Source organism: Psammomys obesus, unplaced genomic scaffold (genome assembly GCF_907164565.1).
Source record: "Psammomys obesus unplaced genomic scaffold, mPsaObe1.curated_primary_1811, whole genome shotgun sequence".
NCBI lineage: Eukaryota > Metazoa > Chordata > Mammalia > Rodentia > Muridae > Psammomys > Psammomys obesus.
This window is the reverse complement of record NW_026590486.1, coordinates 1,182,147-1,198,840: the sequence shown is the minus strand read 5'-3', so window position 1 is coordinate 1,198,840 and position 16,694 is coordinate 1,182,147. Positions and strand designations below refer to the sequence as shown.

At 39.3% G+C, this 16,694-nt stretch overlaps 1 protein-coding gene across 2 annotated transcripts in view; it reads right to left on the bottom strand.

Moving 5' to 3' along the window:
• The window catches only part of Herc2 (HECT and RLD domain containing E3 ubiquitin protein ligase 2), a 184,166-nt gene that overhangs the window by 89,626 nt on the left and 77,846 nt on the right, over positions 1 to 16,694 (bottom strand). For both annotated transcript variants that reach the window (XM_055607517.1, XM_055607518.1), the window contains exons 31-36: positions 12,864 to 12,997; positions 12,262 to 12,435; positions 12,053 to 12,189; positions 11,786 to 11,937; positions 10,497 to 10,688; positions 554 to 741 (exon numbers count right to left, since the gene is read on the bottom strand). In XM_055607517.1, coding sequence (XP_055463492.1) covers positions 554 to 741; positions 10,497 to 10,688; positions 11,786 to 11,937; positions 12,053 to 12,189; positions 12,262 to 12,435; positions 12,864 to 12,997 — 977 coding nt within the window. The remainder of the gene's footprint in view (positions 1 to 553; positions 742 to 10,496; positions 10,689 to 11,785; positions 11,938 to 12,052; positions 12,190 to 12,261; positions 12,436 to 12,863; positions 12,998 to 16,694) is intronic.

The window sequence follows — 16,694 nt, the reverse complement described above, 5'->3', positions numbered from 1 at the left end:
TCTGTATACAGATTTTTCCATCTGCCTCCTCTTGACTCAAACATACCTGAAAAAATGTACAGATCATATCATCTTTACATGCCATGAAATCACATGCTCATGTTCCTTTATCAAAGAAATAAGGGGACATGAAGAGAATTCTCTCAACTAGGGCATCCTCTGAACAAATGCATTAATGAATGTCCCAGCAAAGTGGTCTTTACAATGACCTCAGTCACTTCCTTGTAGTAGGAACCTAGGCACCCCCAGCAGTACTCTATCAACCATTCTAAAGGAAGAACGCTGTTGATAGAATGCTATAACCTGGTCTCAGACAATTTCACTTCTAAGAATACTAAGACAAAACCCATGCTTAGCACTGTGGCTCAGAAAAGCCACATGACATCATAGAAAGGACAAAATTGCCCTAATGTCTTTCACCTGCATTTTATTGTTCAGAAATCAACAGCTAAGTCATCTATCAATCTTACAAGTTCTGAGTTCAGGTAGCCACCTATTCTAACTTCCACTGATACGTAAAATGGACTAAGATGTTAATGAAATTACTAAATACCTGGTCACCCCACTTCCAATCTACGCCTCTCATGACCCTTGTTCCAATCTTCATCATAGCAGCCAGTTCTGGCCCTGAAACAGGTAGCTGAACAGGAGCAGTTTCCTTCCTTGTTTCTTCCAACACTGTAGCAGAGGCTCCCCGGGCAGAAGCATTCATGTCTTCCTCAACACTGTCACAAGTAGGGCCTGGCAGAACATCAAATAACAGCTGAGCCTATAATTAGCTGCACTATCCTATTTTTATTATTTTTTAAATTGTGTGATTATGTGTAAATAATATATCTAAAGGTGGGTTTGTACATGTAGGGACAGTGGCAGCATGAGTCTAAAAAAGGGCACCATATTTCCTAGAGCTGGAGTTATAGGCAATTCCACCCATGTGCTGGAAACTTAACTCAGGTCCTCTGCAACTGCAGTGGGTGCTCTTTTAACTACAGAGCCATTTTTCCAACTGCCTATTTTTAATAGAGACATCAACAGATATGTGTCACATCATATAACACTAGCACTCAAGAAAATCCTAAGTTCAAACTACATAGAAGAATCTTATCTCTAACACAAAAACATACAGAGATGGGGGGGGTGGCACACAAAGATCAGGAAGAACTAATTAGCACTAAGTTTAAAGAATTCATACTGGTTTCTGGGTCCAGTGCTCTATCCCTGGAGGTCCTTGGTGGCCACCTGGGGACGCCAGGTGAGATCTCTACAAGCCAGCCACCTGCCTGCACCAGGCCGCTGGGCAAACACAGCAGCAGTGAATGACACCTGGCTCCCTGTACCCTCTGTCTACTGGAACTTATCCAAACCTTCATTCCCAGAGGCTGATGGGACCCAGGGACCACCAAGTGAGACCATGCAAACTAAAATCCCTACCCTGCCCTGTCTTCCCAGCAAACCCAGCAGCTAAGAAACCTGACCCATGCCCTGTGCATCTGATTCCAAGTCCAGTGGCCCATCCCTGGAGGCCCTTGGCAGCAGCCACCTGGGTAAGATAGGTGAGATCTCTACAAGTTGGGCCCCTGCTTGCACCAGGCCACAGCAGTACTAAGTTACACCCACTTCCCTGCATCTACTGAACCTTACTCATACCCATACTCCTGAGAGGCTGGCAGGCCCCAGAGACAACAGGAACCACCAGGCTGCACCCGAGTCCCTGCATGCTCCACCTACTGGACCGCACACCTATTGCACTCCTAGAAACCAGCAGCCTCCAGGGACCACCAGCCAATACCAAAGACAACCAGATGGCTAAAGGCCAGTACAAGAACACAAGAGCCTAGGCAACATATCAATACCAGCAAGCCCAGGATATCTTAACCCAGTCGAGAAACAAGAAAACTACCTTAAATCCAGTCTCATGAAGATGATAGAGGCCTTTAAAGAAGAAATGAAAAAAATCCCTTAAAGATATACAGGAAAATACAGTTAAACAAGTAAATGAATAAAACTGTCCAAGACCTAAAAGTGGAAGTAGAAACAATAAAGAAAGCACAATCTAAAAAAAGCCTGGAGATGGAAAACCTAGAGGGGAAAAACGGGAATAACAGACACAAGCATCTCCAACAGAATCCAAGAGATAGAAGAGAAAATCTCAGGGATGGAAGATACAATAGAAGAAATTAACCCCTGCACAGATGTAGCCCATAGCAGTTCAGTGTCCAAGTGGGTTACATAGTAATGGGAAGAGGGACTGCCTCTGACATAATCTGATTGGCCTGCTCATTGATCACCTCCCCCTGAGGGGGGAGCAGCCTTACCAGGCCACGGTAGAGGACAATGGAGCCACTTTTGATGAGAACAGATAGACTAAGATCAGAAAGAGAGGAGAACCTCCCCTATCAGTGGACTTGGGGAGTGGCATGCATGCAGAAAGGGGAGGGAGGGTGGGATCAGGAGGGGAGGAGGGAGGGGCTTATGGGGGGATACAAAATGAATAAAGTGTAATTAATAAAAAAAAATGCTAAAACTAAAAACTTCATGATACAAATCATCCAGGAAATCTGAAATACTATGAAAATAAAATAGAAGGTAAGCAGTTCCAGCTCCAAGGACCAGAAAATATTTTGAACAAAATCAAAGAAGAAAATTTCCCCAACCTAAAAAAAAAAAAAAAAGATACCTATAATCATACCAGAAACATACAGAACACCAATTAGGATGGACCAGAAAAGAAAATCCTCCTGCTACATAATAACGAACACATTTAATCAACAGAACAAGGAAAGAATATTTAAAGCTGCAAGAGTAAAGGGCCTAGTAACGTATAAAGGTAGACCTCTCAGAACTACACCTGACTTCTCACTAGAAACTCTAAAAGCCAGAAGTACCTGGACAGATGTCTTTAAAAGCCTAAGAAACCACAGATGTCAGCCCAGACTACTATTCCCATCAAAATTCTCAATTACCTTAGATGGAGAAAACAAGATATTCCAAGAAAAAAACAAATTTAAACAATATCTAGACACAAATCCAGCCCTACAGATGATACTTGAAGAAAACCTCCACCTCAATGAGGTGGAGGAAAAACCCCAAGAAAACACAGAAAATAAATAATTCCACACCAGCAAAAGAAAAAGGGAGGCACATACAAACACATATTCATACTATTACCACCAACATCAAAATAACAGGAATTAACACTCTTTGTTCATTAGTATCTCTTAATATCAATGGTCTCAATTCATTAATTAAAAACACAGGCTAACAAAATGGTTGTTTAAAAAGGGGGGGGGGATGCATCATACTGTTACATACAGAAAACACACCTCACTGGCAAAGATAAACATTTTCTCAGACTAAACAGCTGGAAAAAGGTTTTCCACAGAAACAGAAACAAGAAGCAAGCTGGAGTAGCTGGCTATCTTAATACCTAATAAAATAGACTTTCAACCAAAATTAACCAGAAGAGATGGGGAAAGGGCATTTCATACCCATTAAAGGAAAAATCCACCAAGATAACATCTCAATTCTGAACATCTAAGCCCCAAATGCAAGGGTACCCACATTCATAAAAGAAACTTTACTAAAGCTTAAATCACCTATCAAACCCTACATATTAATGGTAGTAGATGTCAACATACCTCTCTCACCAATGGACAGACCATACAGACAGAAACTAAATAGAGAAATAATAAAACAAACTGACATCATGAGTCAAATGGACCTAACATATATATATACAGAACATTCCATCCAAACACACATACACAAAAAAAAAAAAAAAAAATCTTCTCACCACCTCATAGACCCTTCTCCAAATCTAACCACACGTTCAGCCACAAAGCAAGCCTTAACAGTTATAAGAAAACTGAAATAACACCTTGTATTTTATCAGTCCACTGTGGATTAAACTGCACTTCAACAACAGAAACAACAGAATGCCTACAAACTCATAGAAACTAAACAACTCTGTACTCATTGCCAATGGGGTCAGGGAGAAAATAAAGAAATTAGAGGCTTTCTATAATTCAATGAGAATGAATGTATAATATACCCAGACTTATGGGACACAATGAAAGCTGTGCAAGAGGAAAGTTCATAGCACTAAGTGCCTTCATAAAGAAATTTGACCGATCTCACAAAAGCAATTTAATAGCACACCTGAAAGCTCTAGAATAAAAAGAAGCAAACGCACCCAAGAGGAGTAGACAGCAGGAAATAATCAAACTCAGGGCTGAAACCATAAAGTAGAAACAAAGAGGATAAAATAGAAAGAATCAACAAAACCAAGAGCTGGTTCTTTGAGACAATCAACAAGATAGACTCTTAGTCAAACAAACCAAAGGTAGAGGGAGAGTTTACAAATCAACAAAATTAGAAATGAAAAGGGGTGCAAAACAACAGACACTGAGAAAATCCAAGCAATCATTAGGTCATATTTCAAAAGCCTGTATTCTACAAAATTGGAAAATCTAAATGAAATGGAATATTTTCTTGATAGATAATACTTGCCAAATTTAAATCAAGATCAGGCAAACGACTTAAATAAACATATAATCCCTAAGGAAATAGATGTAGTCATTAAAAGTCACTCAACCAAAAAAAGCCCAGGGCCACATGGTTTCAGTGTAGAATTCTACCAGACTTTCAATGAAGAACTAATAACAATACTCTTTAAACTATTCCACAAAATAAAAACAGAAGGAACATTGCCAAACTCATTCTATGAGTGCAGTTACTCTAATATTTAAACCACACAAACACCCAAGAAAAAAAGAATTTCAGAACACTCTCCCTTATGAACACTGAAGCAAAAATACTCAATAAAATAACTGCAAACCCAATTCAGGAACACATCAAAATTATCATACACCATGATCAAGTAAGCTTCATCCTAGGGATGCAGGAATGATTCAACATATGACACTCCATCAATATAATCTACCATATAAAAAAATTGAAAGAAAAAAAAAAACATAATCATCTCATCAGATGCTGAAAAAACTTCGGACAAAATTCTTCATGTTTATAGTCTTGGAGAGATCAGGGATACAATGTGCATACCTAAATATAATAAAGACAACATACAGCAAGCCAATAAATAGCCAATATTAAGTTAAACAGAGAGAAACTTAAACCAATTCCACTGAAATCAGGAGCAAGACAAGGCTGCCCACATTCTCTGTATCTCCTCAATATAATTCTCGAAATCCTAACTAAAGCGATGAGACAACTAAAGGAGATCAAGAGGATACAAATTGGAAAGGAAGAAGTCAAAAGTATCACTATTTGCAGATGATATGATAGTATACATAAGTGACACCAAAAAAAATCTATCAGGGAACTCCTACATCTGATAACACTTCAGCAAAATGGCTGTATACAAAATTACCACATACAAACAACAACAACAACAAAATCTGCACACCTCCTGCATACAAATGACAAATAGGCTGAGAAAGAAATTAGGGAAACAATACCCTTCACAAAAGCTGCAAATACTATAAAGTATATTGATATAACTCTAACCAAGCAAGTCAAAGACCTACTGTATGACAAAAACTTCAAGTTTCTGAATAAAGAAATTGAAGAAGATAACAGAAAGAGGAAAGATCCCCCATGCTCATGGCCACCTTACCAAAAGTAATGTACAGATTCAATGCAATTCCCATCAAAATACCAACACAATTCTTTATAGACCTTGAAGGAACCATTCTCAACTTCATGTGGAAATACTAAAAACTCCACACAGCTTAAAAAAAAAAAAAGAAAGAAAGAAAAAAACCTGTACAATAAAAGAACTTATGGGAGTATCTCCATTCCTGATTTTAAGCTGTATGACAGAGCAATAGAATAAAAACTGCAAGGCATTTGCATAAAAACAGACTGGTGGATCTTTGAAATCAAACTAAAGGCCCAGAAATAAATCCACATAGATCCAGACACTTGATTTTGACAAAGAAATCAAAACCATACAACAGAAAGTTGGTAGCATCTTCAACAAATAGTGCTGGTCTAACTGGATGTATCAATATAAAAAAATACAAGTAAATCTGTATTTATCACCCTTCACAAAACTAAAGTCCAAGTGGATCAAAGACCTCAATATAAAACCAGACACAGTAAATCGGTTAGAAGAAAAAGTGGGGAAGAGCCTTGAACTTACTAGCGCAGGAGACAACTTCCTGAAGAGAACACAAACAGCTCAGGCTCTAAGATCAACAATTAATAAATGAAACTGAAAAGCTTCTCTAAGGCAAAGGACACTGTCAATAGAACAAAAAGGCAGCCTAGAGAATGGGAAAAGATCTTCGAAACACTACATCTGACAAAGGGCTCATCTCCAAAACACATAAAGAACTTAAGAAATTAAATACCAACAAACCAAATAATCCAATTAAAAAATGGGGTACAGAGCTAATTAGAGAATTCTCAACAGAGGAATCTCAAATGACCAAGAAGCATTAGAGAAATGCTCAACATCATTAGTCATCAGAGATATCAAAACAACTCTGAGATTCCATTTTATACCCATCAAAATGGCTAAGGTCAAAAACTCAAGTAACAGCACATGCTGGAGAGAATGTGGACAAAGGGGAACACTCCTCCATTGCTGGTGGGAGTGCAAACTTGTACAACCACTTTGGAAATCAATTTGGCACTTCTCAGAAAATTGGGAATAGTGATACCTCAAGACCCAGCTATATTATTCCTGGGCACATACCCAAAAGATGCTCCACCTTACCACAAGGACACTTGCTCAACTATGTTCCATAGCTGCTTTATTTGTAATAGCCAGAAACTGAAAACAACTCTGCTGTCCCTAAACCAAAGAATGGATGAAGAAACTGTGGCACATTTACACAAAGGAATACTACTCAGCTATTAAAAATAAGGAAATCATGAAATTTGCAGGCAAATATATGGAACTAGAAAAGATCATCCTGAGTGAGGTGACGCAGATCCAGAAAGACACACGTGGTATGTACTCACTTATAAGTGCATGTTAGCCATATATACAGGATACCCATACTATAATTCACATCCCATAAGAAGCTAAGTAACAAGGAGGGCTCAAGGGAGGATGCATGAACCTTACTGGGAAGGGGAAATAGAATAGATAGAGGAAGTGCTCAAAGAAAGGGAACAGGATAGGAGGAGTACTGGGGGGAAATGGGGGGGGTATGATATGGGGAGAATAGGGGAGGGAAGAGCAGGAGGGCAGAAGGTTTGCAGAGAGAAGAGAAACCATAGCCTGGGGCATCTCTGAGAGAGCCTGGAGACCTATAGCAGAGAAGGATCCTAGGAAGATGTGGGGGAAGGGAGGGCAACTCAAGTGGAGACCCCTACTAATAGGGGACATGGAGACTGAAGAGGCCATCCTCTAACCAGACAGGACTCCTAGTAGAGGGAAGGGAACACCAACCTGCCCACAAAACCTTTGACCTAAAATTTACCCTGCCTACAAGATGTGCAGGGATAAAGATAGAGCAGAGATTGAGGGAATGCTAAACCAATGCCTTTCTATACCATGGTAGAGAGCTCTCTACCACTCCTGGCCATATACCCAAAAGATGCCTTACCATACCATAAGGATACTTGCTCAACCATGTTCGTAGCAGCTTTATTCATAATAGCCAGAATCTGGAAAAAAATCTAGATGTCCAGGAAGAATATATAAAGAAAATGTGGTACATATACACAATGAAGAATTATTCAGCTGTTAAAAACAATGGTGTCATGAAATTTACAGGCAAACAGAGGAACTATAAAATATAAAAGGGCATCCTGAGTGAGGTAACCCAGATCCAGAAAGACAAACATGGTATGTACTCACTCACAAGTAGATATTAGCTGTAAAGTACAAGACAACCATGATTCAATCCACAGATTAAAAAATAAATAAATAAATAAAATAAAATTAAAAAAAAAAACAAGAAGAAAAGCTCAATCTCACTGAGAAAGGGAAACAGAATAGACACAGGTGAATGAGAAAGGGGACTGGAGGGGACAGGGATGGAGATGGGAATAGGAGGGATCAGCTGTGGGGAGGAGGGAGGGAGTTAATACTGGGAGAGATAGCTGGGAGAGGAGGAGGGGTGCATTTCTAGGATGACCTTTAAATCTATTGCAGTGGAAACTCCCAGGAATCAAAGAGGGTGACCTAGCCAAGATGAGGGATATAGGGGGATACAGGCCATCTCCTGTAACCAGGAAAGACTGCCAATGTGAGGATTGGGACACCAACCCAACCACAAAACCATTAACCTACAATTTGCCCTGCCCACAAGACATACTGGAATATAAGTGGCACAGAAACTATGAGAGTGGCTAACCAATAACTGGTCCAGCTTGAGACCCATGCCATGAAAAGGAGCCCACTAACAACACTGTCCAGAGGGCCAGGAACCGGAGACTGGATAGCCCAGAGACTCATGAGGGAACCAAACATAAACAAGGGGAAAAGGGTCAATGAAATGATTCCTAATAATATTCTGCTATATTCACAGATTGGCATCTACCCCAATTGTCATCAGGAAGGTTTCACCTAGCAAGTGATAAAAACTGAAACCCACAGCCAATTATTTGGCAGAGCTTAGGGTATCCTTAGAGAAGGATCTAGAGGGGTCAAGGACACCACAAGAAAACCCTGAAAATCAACCAACCTGAGCCCATAGCAACTCAGAAAGACTGAACCACCAACCAGGGAGGGCTGATGTAAGCCCTCTGCACATGTTACAGCTGTGTAGCTTGGTTTTCTTATGGAACTCCTAACAGTGGGAGAAGGAGGTGTCTCTGACTCTGTTGCCTGCCTTTATAGAAGAGGAGGGCCTAGTCTTACTGCAGCTTCATATGCCATGCTAGTTGATATCCATAGAGGCTAGACTTTTTCCAAAGAGAAATGGAGAAGGAATGGAGGCAGATAGGGGAGAGGGGAGGAACTGGAAGGAAAGGAGGGAGAGAAAACTGCAGTCAGGATGTACACAGGACGTAAAAATTTTTAAAGTGTATAAAAGACCTACATATAAGAACTAAAGCAATAAAACCTTCAGAAGAAATAACATATAATTTTCATTGCCTTAGTCTTGGCAACAGCTTGTTGGTAATGACAGAAGCACAAACAGAAAAAAAAAAAAGGCAAACTTAGGTGAACCATCAAAACTAAAAACTTCTCTGTTTCAAAGAAAAATAAAATTCACAACACAGAATTCATCCTCAAATTATAGAACATCTGTTAAAGGTCTACAGATTTGCAAGAGTCTAGCATCCAAGATATTTTGGAAGAGCTTGAAGATTATTAGCTCTTCTGTAAATGTTTGGTTCATTTATGTGGTATTTTTAACTAGCACTCCACTCGACAACAGAAAGACAAGGAATCCAACTCATTCAAAAAAAAAAAACAAACACAAAAACAAAAAACCTGGGAAAGGATATTTCTGCAAAGATGTAACTAGACAACAGTGTCATTTGTCATCAAGTGGAAAGGCAAACCAAAAATGACTATAGAGCACTTCACACTCAGTGAGATGGCCTTAATCCCCAAACTACACCAGTAAAACTGTCAAAGATACAGATAAGCTGGGACTTGCATGGGGGAGCCAATGTGTCACTCAGTGGCAGAGTCTGGTGCACTAATCATTCAAAGTGGAATGCCCGTACTCTGGAGGTGGAAGCCAGAACTGGATTCTCTGTGAGCACAGACTTCCAGGCCAAGCAGAGCTACACAGAGAATATCTTTGGGGGGGGGGGGGGGGGGGGAGATATGAAAGAAGTCAGTTAACAGAAAAACTAGAAATCTCTCCCCACTAAAGCTATATGCAACAGCACATATGCATAAAAGTTGCACACTCTAAGACCATGTCAATCTGCGCAATACAGGTACAATTCATATTCTTACATTTCCCCAAATATTACGGCTCACTAGTGTTCGTTACAGCTCAGAGATATTTTTTCCTTAATAAACTATTTGGTTTCTCTCATCTGTATGTTCCTACTCTAATTTCTTGTTTCAGTACAAAACAATCTGGAAATCCCAGCAAAAATCTGATTTGTGGTTATCAGAAACAGGAGGGTAGGGTAACCATGAGTGACTGATAAATGGGTATAGATTTGGATTTGTGTTTATGAAAATGTTCTGAAGCAAGACAGCATTAACAGCTTCTCAAAATGTCTCTGATTAAAGGCGTGGTGGCCCACACCTTTAATCCCAGCACTTTGGAGGCAGAAGCAGGTGAATCTCTTTGAGTTAGAGGTCAGTCTGGTCTCCACAGAAAGCTCCAGTCTACGAAAGGATATATATAGTGAGATCATGTCTTTAAAAACAAAGCAACAAGATCAAAGAGAAATTTTTTTTTAAGAAGTTACTGCCCCTAATGTCGATCAGTTACAAACAGCACAGTTAAAAGGCTTGCTTTTATGTGTGTGTGGTTTGTTTTTTGGTTAAGGAAGAAAGGTGAAAGTCACATATTCCAAAGGACCCGAAGCCAGTGCCCACTTACCAATCAGCCTTAGTGCTGTCTGTGTGAGTGCCAGCGTGCCTGAGTTGAGCAGGAGGTCGAGGTTGTTTGCACCGTGCTGCAGGGTGAGCATGCTCAGCATCACCAGAAGGAACCGGGCTTGTGGGATGGTCCCCAGACTTGGTCCCGCTGGGTTCTCATTGGTAATGGTTTGGAGGGGAACAGGCTGAATACCTAATAGCATTGACAGTCATCTGAATTCCTTATTTATGGACACACTACACATGATCCCAAGCACACTGAAGTTTGTTATTAATTACTTATTCACTATGTAGCTTTTTTTAAATGTAGGTTTCCATATAATGTGATTAGGATAGATCTATTTTATTTTGTAAGAATACCATCACTCATCTACTTTCCACACATTGCCTTCTCTGTCTTCAAAAAAATAGCATAATGGAGAAAAAAATTAAGTCAGCTTAGTGATAAATTCTAGCACAATTGTCACCATTAGTGTAAATGTGAACTCTGTAATAATGGCATCGTGTTTAAGGAATAAAGCTGAGCTTGTTCTTGTTATATTGTCTTCAAAATTCAAAGAGATCATGAAGGAGTTGCTAACAATCTCAGAGTACTGACAATTTAGGGTTGGGAGTGGTAATCACAGCACTCTGTAGGTAGACCACTGTGAGCTGAAGACCAACCTGGTCTAAATATTAAGTTCCAGGCCACCAAAGGCCACATAGTAAGACCCTGTCTCACAGTAAGACTCAAAAAAAAAAAAAAAAGAAAGAAAAAAAGAAAAAGAAAAAGAAAAAGAAAAAAGAAGCAGAACAATAAATACCAATTTAAAAGTTTTGGGATGAGCACCCCAAAGTGTGGCACTCCCTATTATACAGTAAAGCCCTAAAGTTTAAAAGATTGTATTATCATGTTTTCTAAATGTCTTTGGGCATCTTTCACATTATTACCACACAACTAACCTTATTATTTATCTACAGATACTCAAATATTTTACAAGAAAGTTATCAGTATAGCACACTGGCATTTCAAAGTATATGGTGCAACACTCATAACAATGTAGTTTAATTTTAGGTGAGTATTTTGAGATGCTGTGTTCTGCCAATTTTTCAAAGTTCTATTCTGAATCATAAAAAAAAAAAACCTAAAAGCACCTAAGACTATTGATCTGATATACAAATTTTTCAAAAGCAAAAAGTAACCATTTTGTAAATTTCCATAAAATAAAAGACACTGCTGCAATCACAGGCATTACCATAATATCAGTTTTAAAATAAAGCCTTTTAATTATCACTTTTTCTTTAGCTCACCCAGCTCTTTAAATTTGGCACTTGCATCCATCAAAACATATCGAATATTCTGAACTGCCCAAGCATACAGCTTGCCAAAAGTTACTTCCAGCAGCATCCGATTAAAAGGTGGGATCAAATCCACATCCTTCAAGCAGTCTGTAAGCGGCTCCCTTTCAAACAAAAGAAACATAATTTGACTTGGAACACTGCCAGACTTTTAACTTCAAAAGAACAGTAGTGGTTAACAAGATTCCCACACTTAAGAAAAATTTTATAAAGCTTTACCCTATATCAATTCCTTCAGGAATAAGTCTTTGCCATCCACAAAACATAGCATACTGCACAGAAGGAAGTAAGAAACTTTTGGCTGCCAGTTTCAAAATTGTATCTATCCCTTCCAGACGAACCTCTGCTCTCTCCAACTGCAAAATAGCAATATTCAGTCAGTGTTTTATCTGACTCAATGCAAAGAACTGTGCCACAGAAAGTCTTACCTGTTTCAGCAGGCACTTTCTCATTTTTTCCACATCTACCGGCTCTTCCTTAAGGGCAAATTCAACAATTGTATTGAGGAGTGCAGACTGTGGGTAAAGGCCCTGCACATTTTGCTTTAACCATTTGTATTTATGAACCCCTGTAACTGTATTCAACAGTGGCTGCCATTTATCCTAACAAAAAAGAACAATATGAACCATTAGTTTACCGTATTACCAATAGTTTAGTTGCCTATTCATTTTGCTATCACTAGGAATAGAACCCAAAACATTGTAACACAAGCTAGGAAAGCAAGTAACATATATTACTTTTAAAAATATTAATAGCCTCAAGGACCATTAGTTTCTCAAATAAAGAAACAAACAGATGATATGTTTAAAAAGATACGATACAGAGCCAAATCAAAGAAAATAGTGCTGCAGCACTGTGACTAGCCAGAAGGCTATGAGCCAAGTTTATTAACCAGCCTGGCACCGTACTTATAACAACAACATGCCACACTCACTAGCCTACAGGTGCTCGGCACAACAGCATGGTCCTAGGCATTCCTTGTGTGCAGAGCTTCTACTATGCAATCCAAGAATCACAGAAAATACTTCACCTTGGGGGACTTCACGGAAATCGGTCTTTTGTCTACATTTATAGGACTATGAGGTAAAACACAAGCTTCTTCTAAATCACTTTCTTCATTTCCAATTTTTTCTTCGCCATCAGTAGATTCTGGTTTCTTAGGAACTGTAGTTTGAAAACATAAAAACTATTTATATAATTTTTAATTAAATACTTTTATGTGTGAGAATGAATAAGTGGTTTTTTTGTCAGCTTGACACAGCTAATTTTTTTTTAACCAAGACTTCTTAATTTATTTAATATGATTGTCTCCAATTTCATCCACATTCCTGAAAAAAAAAATTACATAACTTTCTTCTTCATACCTGAAAAATATATCTGGTATATAGGTATGCCAGATTTTCTTTACAGCCTTAAGTTATTCCCCCAAATGTTATCATATTCATTTGGTCTGTAGAATTAGGTTTCTATCTTCATATTTAAAATTTTATTTTTTAATAATTAAATTTTTATTTTTTTATATTAGTTACAGTTATTCGCTTTGTATCCCAGCTGTAACCCTCCCTCATTCCCTCCCAATCCCACTCTCCCTCTTCTCTCCCTATGCCCCTTCTCTAGTCCACTGATAGTTGAGGTCTTCTGCCCCTTCTATTGACCGTAGCCAATCAGATCTCATCAGGACTGGTTGCATCAGGACTGGAGGCCTCGTGGGATTTCCTCCTGTCCACTTTGGAATGATGTTGGAGACTGTACATATGATCTTACCAACATGATTGCCGAAACATGAGCTGAACAAAGATGACACAGTAACTACCTTACAACTATCAAAAAGTGCTCACTTAGCCAAGTTTGTAAATATATGCAGTGCTAAGTAATCATGAGTTCCAGGACAGGCTGGCTTCAAAGTAAGATCCTGCTTCAGAAAACAAAACAGAACAAGGAAAACAAAATCCCACAAGGAAATATAACCTTTAAAATTAGTAGTCCAACTAAGGACCATGCATCTAGAGGACCTAGACCCCCTGTTCAAAGGAAGCCCATTGGTGGCTCAGTTTCCAAGTGGGTTCCCTAGTAAGGGGTACAGGGGCTGTCAATGACATGAACTCCGTGGCAGGCTACTAGTAATTTTTTAAATTTTATTTTATTTATGTATTTATTTACTACAATGTATTCACTTTGTATCCCTGCTGCAGCCCCCTCCCTCATCTCCTCCCAGTCCCACTCATACTCCTTCTCCCCCTATGCCCTTTCTCTAGTTCCCAGAGAGTTGAGGACAGCCTCCCTTCTATCTGACCCTAGCCTTTCAGGTCTCATCAAGGTTGGCTGTATCATCTTCCTCTGTGGCCTGGAAAGGCTACACCTCCCGCCAGGGAGAGGTGACACAGCTAAAATTATCTGAAAAGAAGAAACCATAACTGAGAAAATTCCTCCCTAAGGCTGTCCTATAGACAAGCCTGTAGAACATTCTCTACAGAATGTAGAACATTCTCTAAGTTCTCTGTAGAACATTCTCTGATTGGTGTGGGAGATCCTAGCCTATCATTCCTGGGCAGTTGGTCCTAGGGTCTGTAAAAAATAAAAATCAAAATTAAAAAAAACAAAAAAAAAACAGGCCGAGCTAGTCATGAGAAGGAAGCCTATAAGCACCACTCTTTTTTAATAAATTTTTATTTTTTATATTAATTACAGTTTATTTACTTTGTATCCCAGCTGTAGCCCCTTCCCTCATTCCCTCCCAATCCCACCCTCCCTCCCTCATCTCCTCCCTGCCCCTCTCTAAGTCCACTGATAGGGGAGGTCCTCCTCCTCTTCCATCTGACCCTAGTTTATCAGGTCTCATCAGGACTGGCTGCAATGGAGCTCTATGGTCTAGCAAAGCTGCTCCTCCCGCAGCAAGGGAGAAGGTCAAAGATCCAGCCACTGAGTTCATGTCAGAGACAGTCCCTGTTCCCCTTACTAGGGAAGCCACTTGGTTGCTAAGCTGCCATGGCTACATCTGAGCAGGGGTTCTAGGTTATATCCATGCATGATCCTTGGTTGGAGAATCAGTCTCAGAAAAGACCCCTGTGCCCTGATATATTTGGTCCTTGTGGAGTTCCTGTCCTCTCCAGGTCATATTAACTCCCCCTTCTTTCATAAGATTCCCTGCACTCTGCCCAAGGTTTGGTTATGAGTCTCAGTATGTGCTTTGATACACTACTGGGTAGAGTCTTTTAGAGGACCTCTGTGGTAGGCTCCTGTCCTTTTTCTAGTTTTCTCCTACTTCCAATGTCCATCCCATTTGTCTTTCTAAGTGAGTATTGATCATCTTACCCCGAGACCTTCTTCTTGTTTAGTTTCTTTAGGTGTACAGATTTTAGTATGTTTATCCTATCTTATAGGTCTAGTATCCACTTATAAGTGAGTATATATGTGTATCTTTCTGCTTCTAGGATACCTTACTCAGGATGATCTTTTCACAACTCTTCTAAGGCTTCTCATTCAGTTCCTTGGAGTTCCTATCCTGACTTCCCTCAGTGATAGAATATAACCCAAGAGTAATAAGATGAAATAAACCCTTTCCTCCACAAGTTGCTTTTGATCATACTATTTTATGACAGAAACAGAAAGACAAAAAAGGATATTTTCTTCAAAGAAAGCACAAAATAGCATTGTTAGCTGTAATGCTCAAACAATAAAAGTAAAAACTATCACAATGAGTCTCACATGACATCTAGAAATAACACTCTGCCACATCATGTCAGGAACAGAGGTGAGACACTACAACAAAGAGGAGCCCTGAAGCAGAGGAAGCTTTCCATCATCAGCAAGCCTCTCCTAAAGAGCAAAGGTGAGTAACTAAGAGTTTGAGGCCATTCAGTCATCTGTAAATACACAACACTATAGTTTCTATAGCACACAAATTATCTACAGATGACAGAAATATTAAGAGGTGGAGGCAGGGCAGGAACTGGTGCTACAGCTCAGCAGAAAAGGTATGTGCTGCTGAGCCTGACACCCCAAGTTTAATTCCTGGAACCCACATGGTGGGAGGAAGAACAGACTCTTGCAAGCTGTCCTAAGACCTTCACAAGTGTGTCATGACACTCAGGCCCACCTGCATATGTGTCACACACAACAAACATTTTTAAAAGTTTTTATTTATGAAAACTGCAATTTAAATTTTATGTTTCAAAATGTTATCTTTTTTTCCTGACTACTTCTTACAATTTAAAATTGTAAACAGCCAATCTTAGCGCATGAACAACTGAAAGACAGCAACAGGCCACATTTGGCCTATAGTCCCTGCTTGTCCATCAAGGACTCCTGCATGATTCTTAAGTCGGTGTGTAAATGAACCACATGCCTCTTCTGCTAGCCTCTTTAGTTCAGAACACTTCCCTGAATTTGCAGAGTGCTGTATGGTATTTCTTCCCCTGTCTTAATCTCTTAAAGGTTTTTAGCCTAATTCTGTTCAACATATAATATAAAGAAAAAGGACAATATAACTAAGCATGAACTGTTAACAAAGCAGGACTGGGTTGTCCAAATACTGAAAGTTAAGGAAAGTATGTTCAGTTGGAGAGATGGCTTATTAGTGAAAAACACTGGATGCTCTTCCAAAAGACCCAAGGTCAATTCCTATAAACCACAATGTCTGTAACTCCAGTTCCAGGAGATCTAGCACCCTCTTCTGGCCTTCAGGGGCACCAGGTATTCATGGGTACACAGACATATATGTAAGCAAAACACCCATACACATAAAATAATAATGATTTTTTTAAATAAAGGAGGAAAGAGAGAAAGAAAAAAGAGAGAGAGAGAGAGAGAGAGAGAGAAAGAAAGAAAGAAAGAAAGAAAGAAAGAAAGAAAGAAAGAAAGA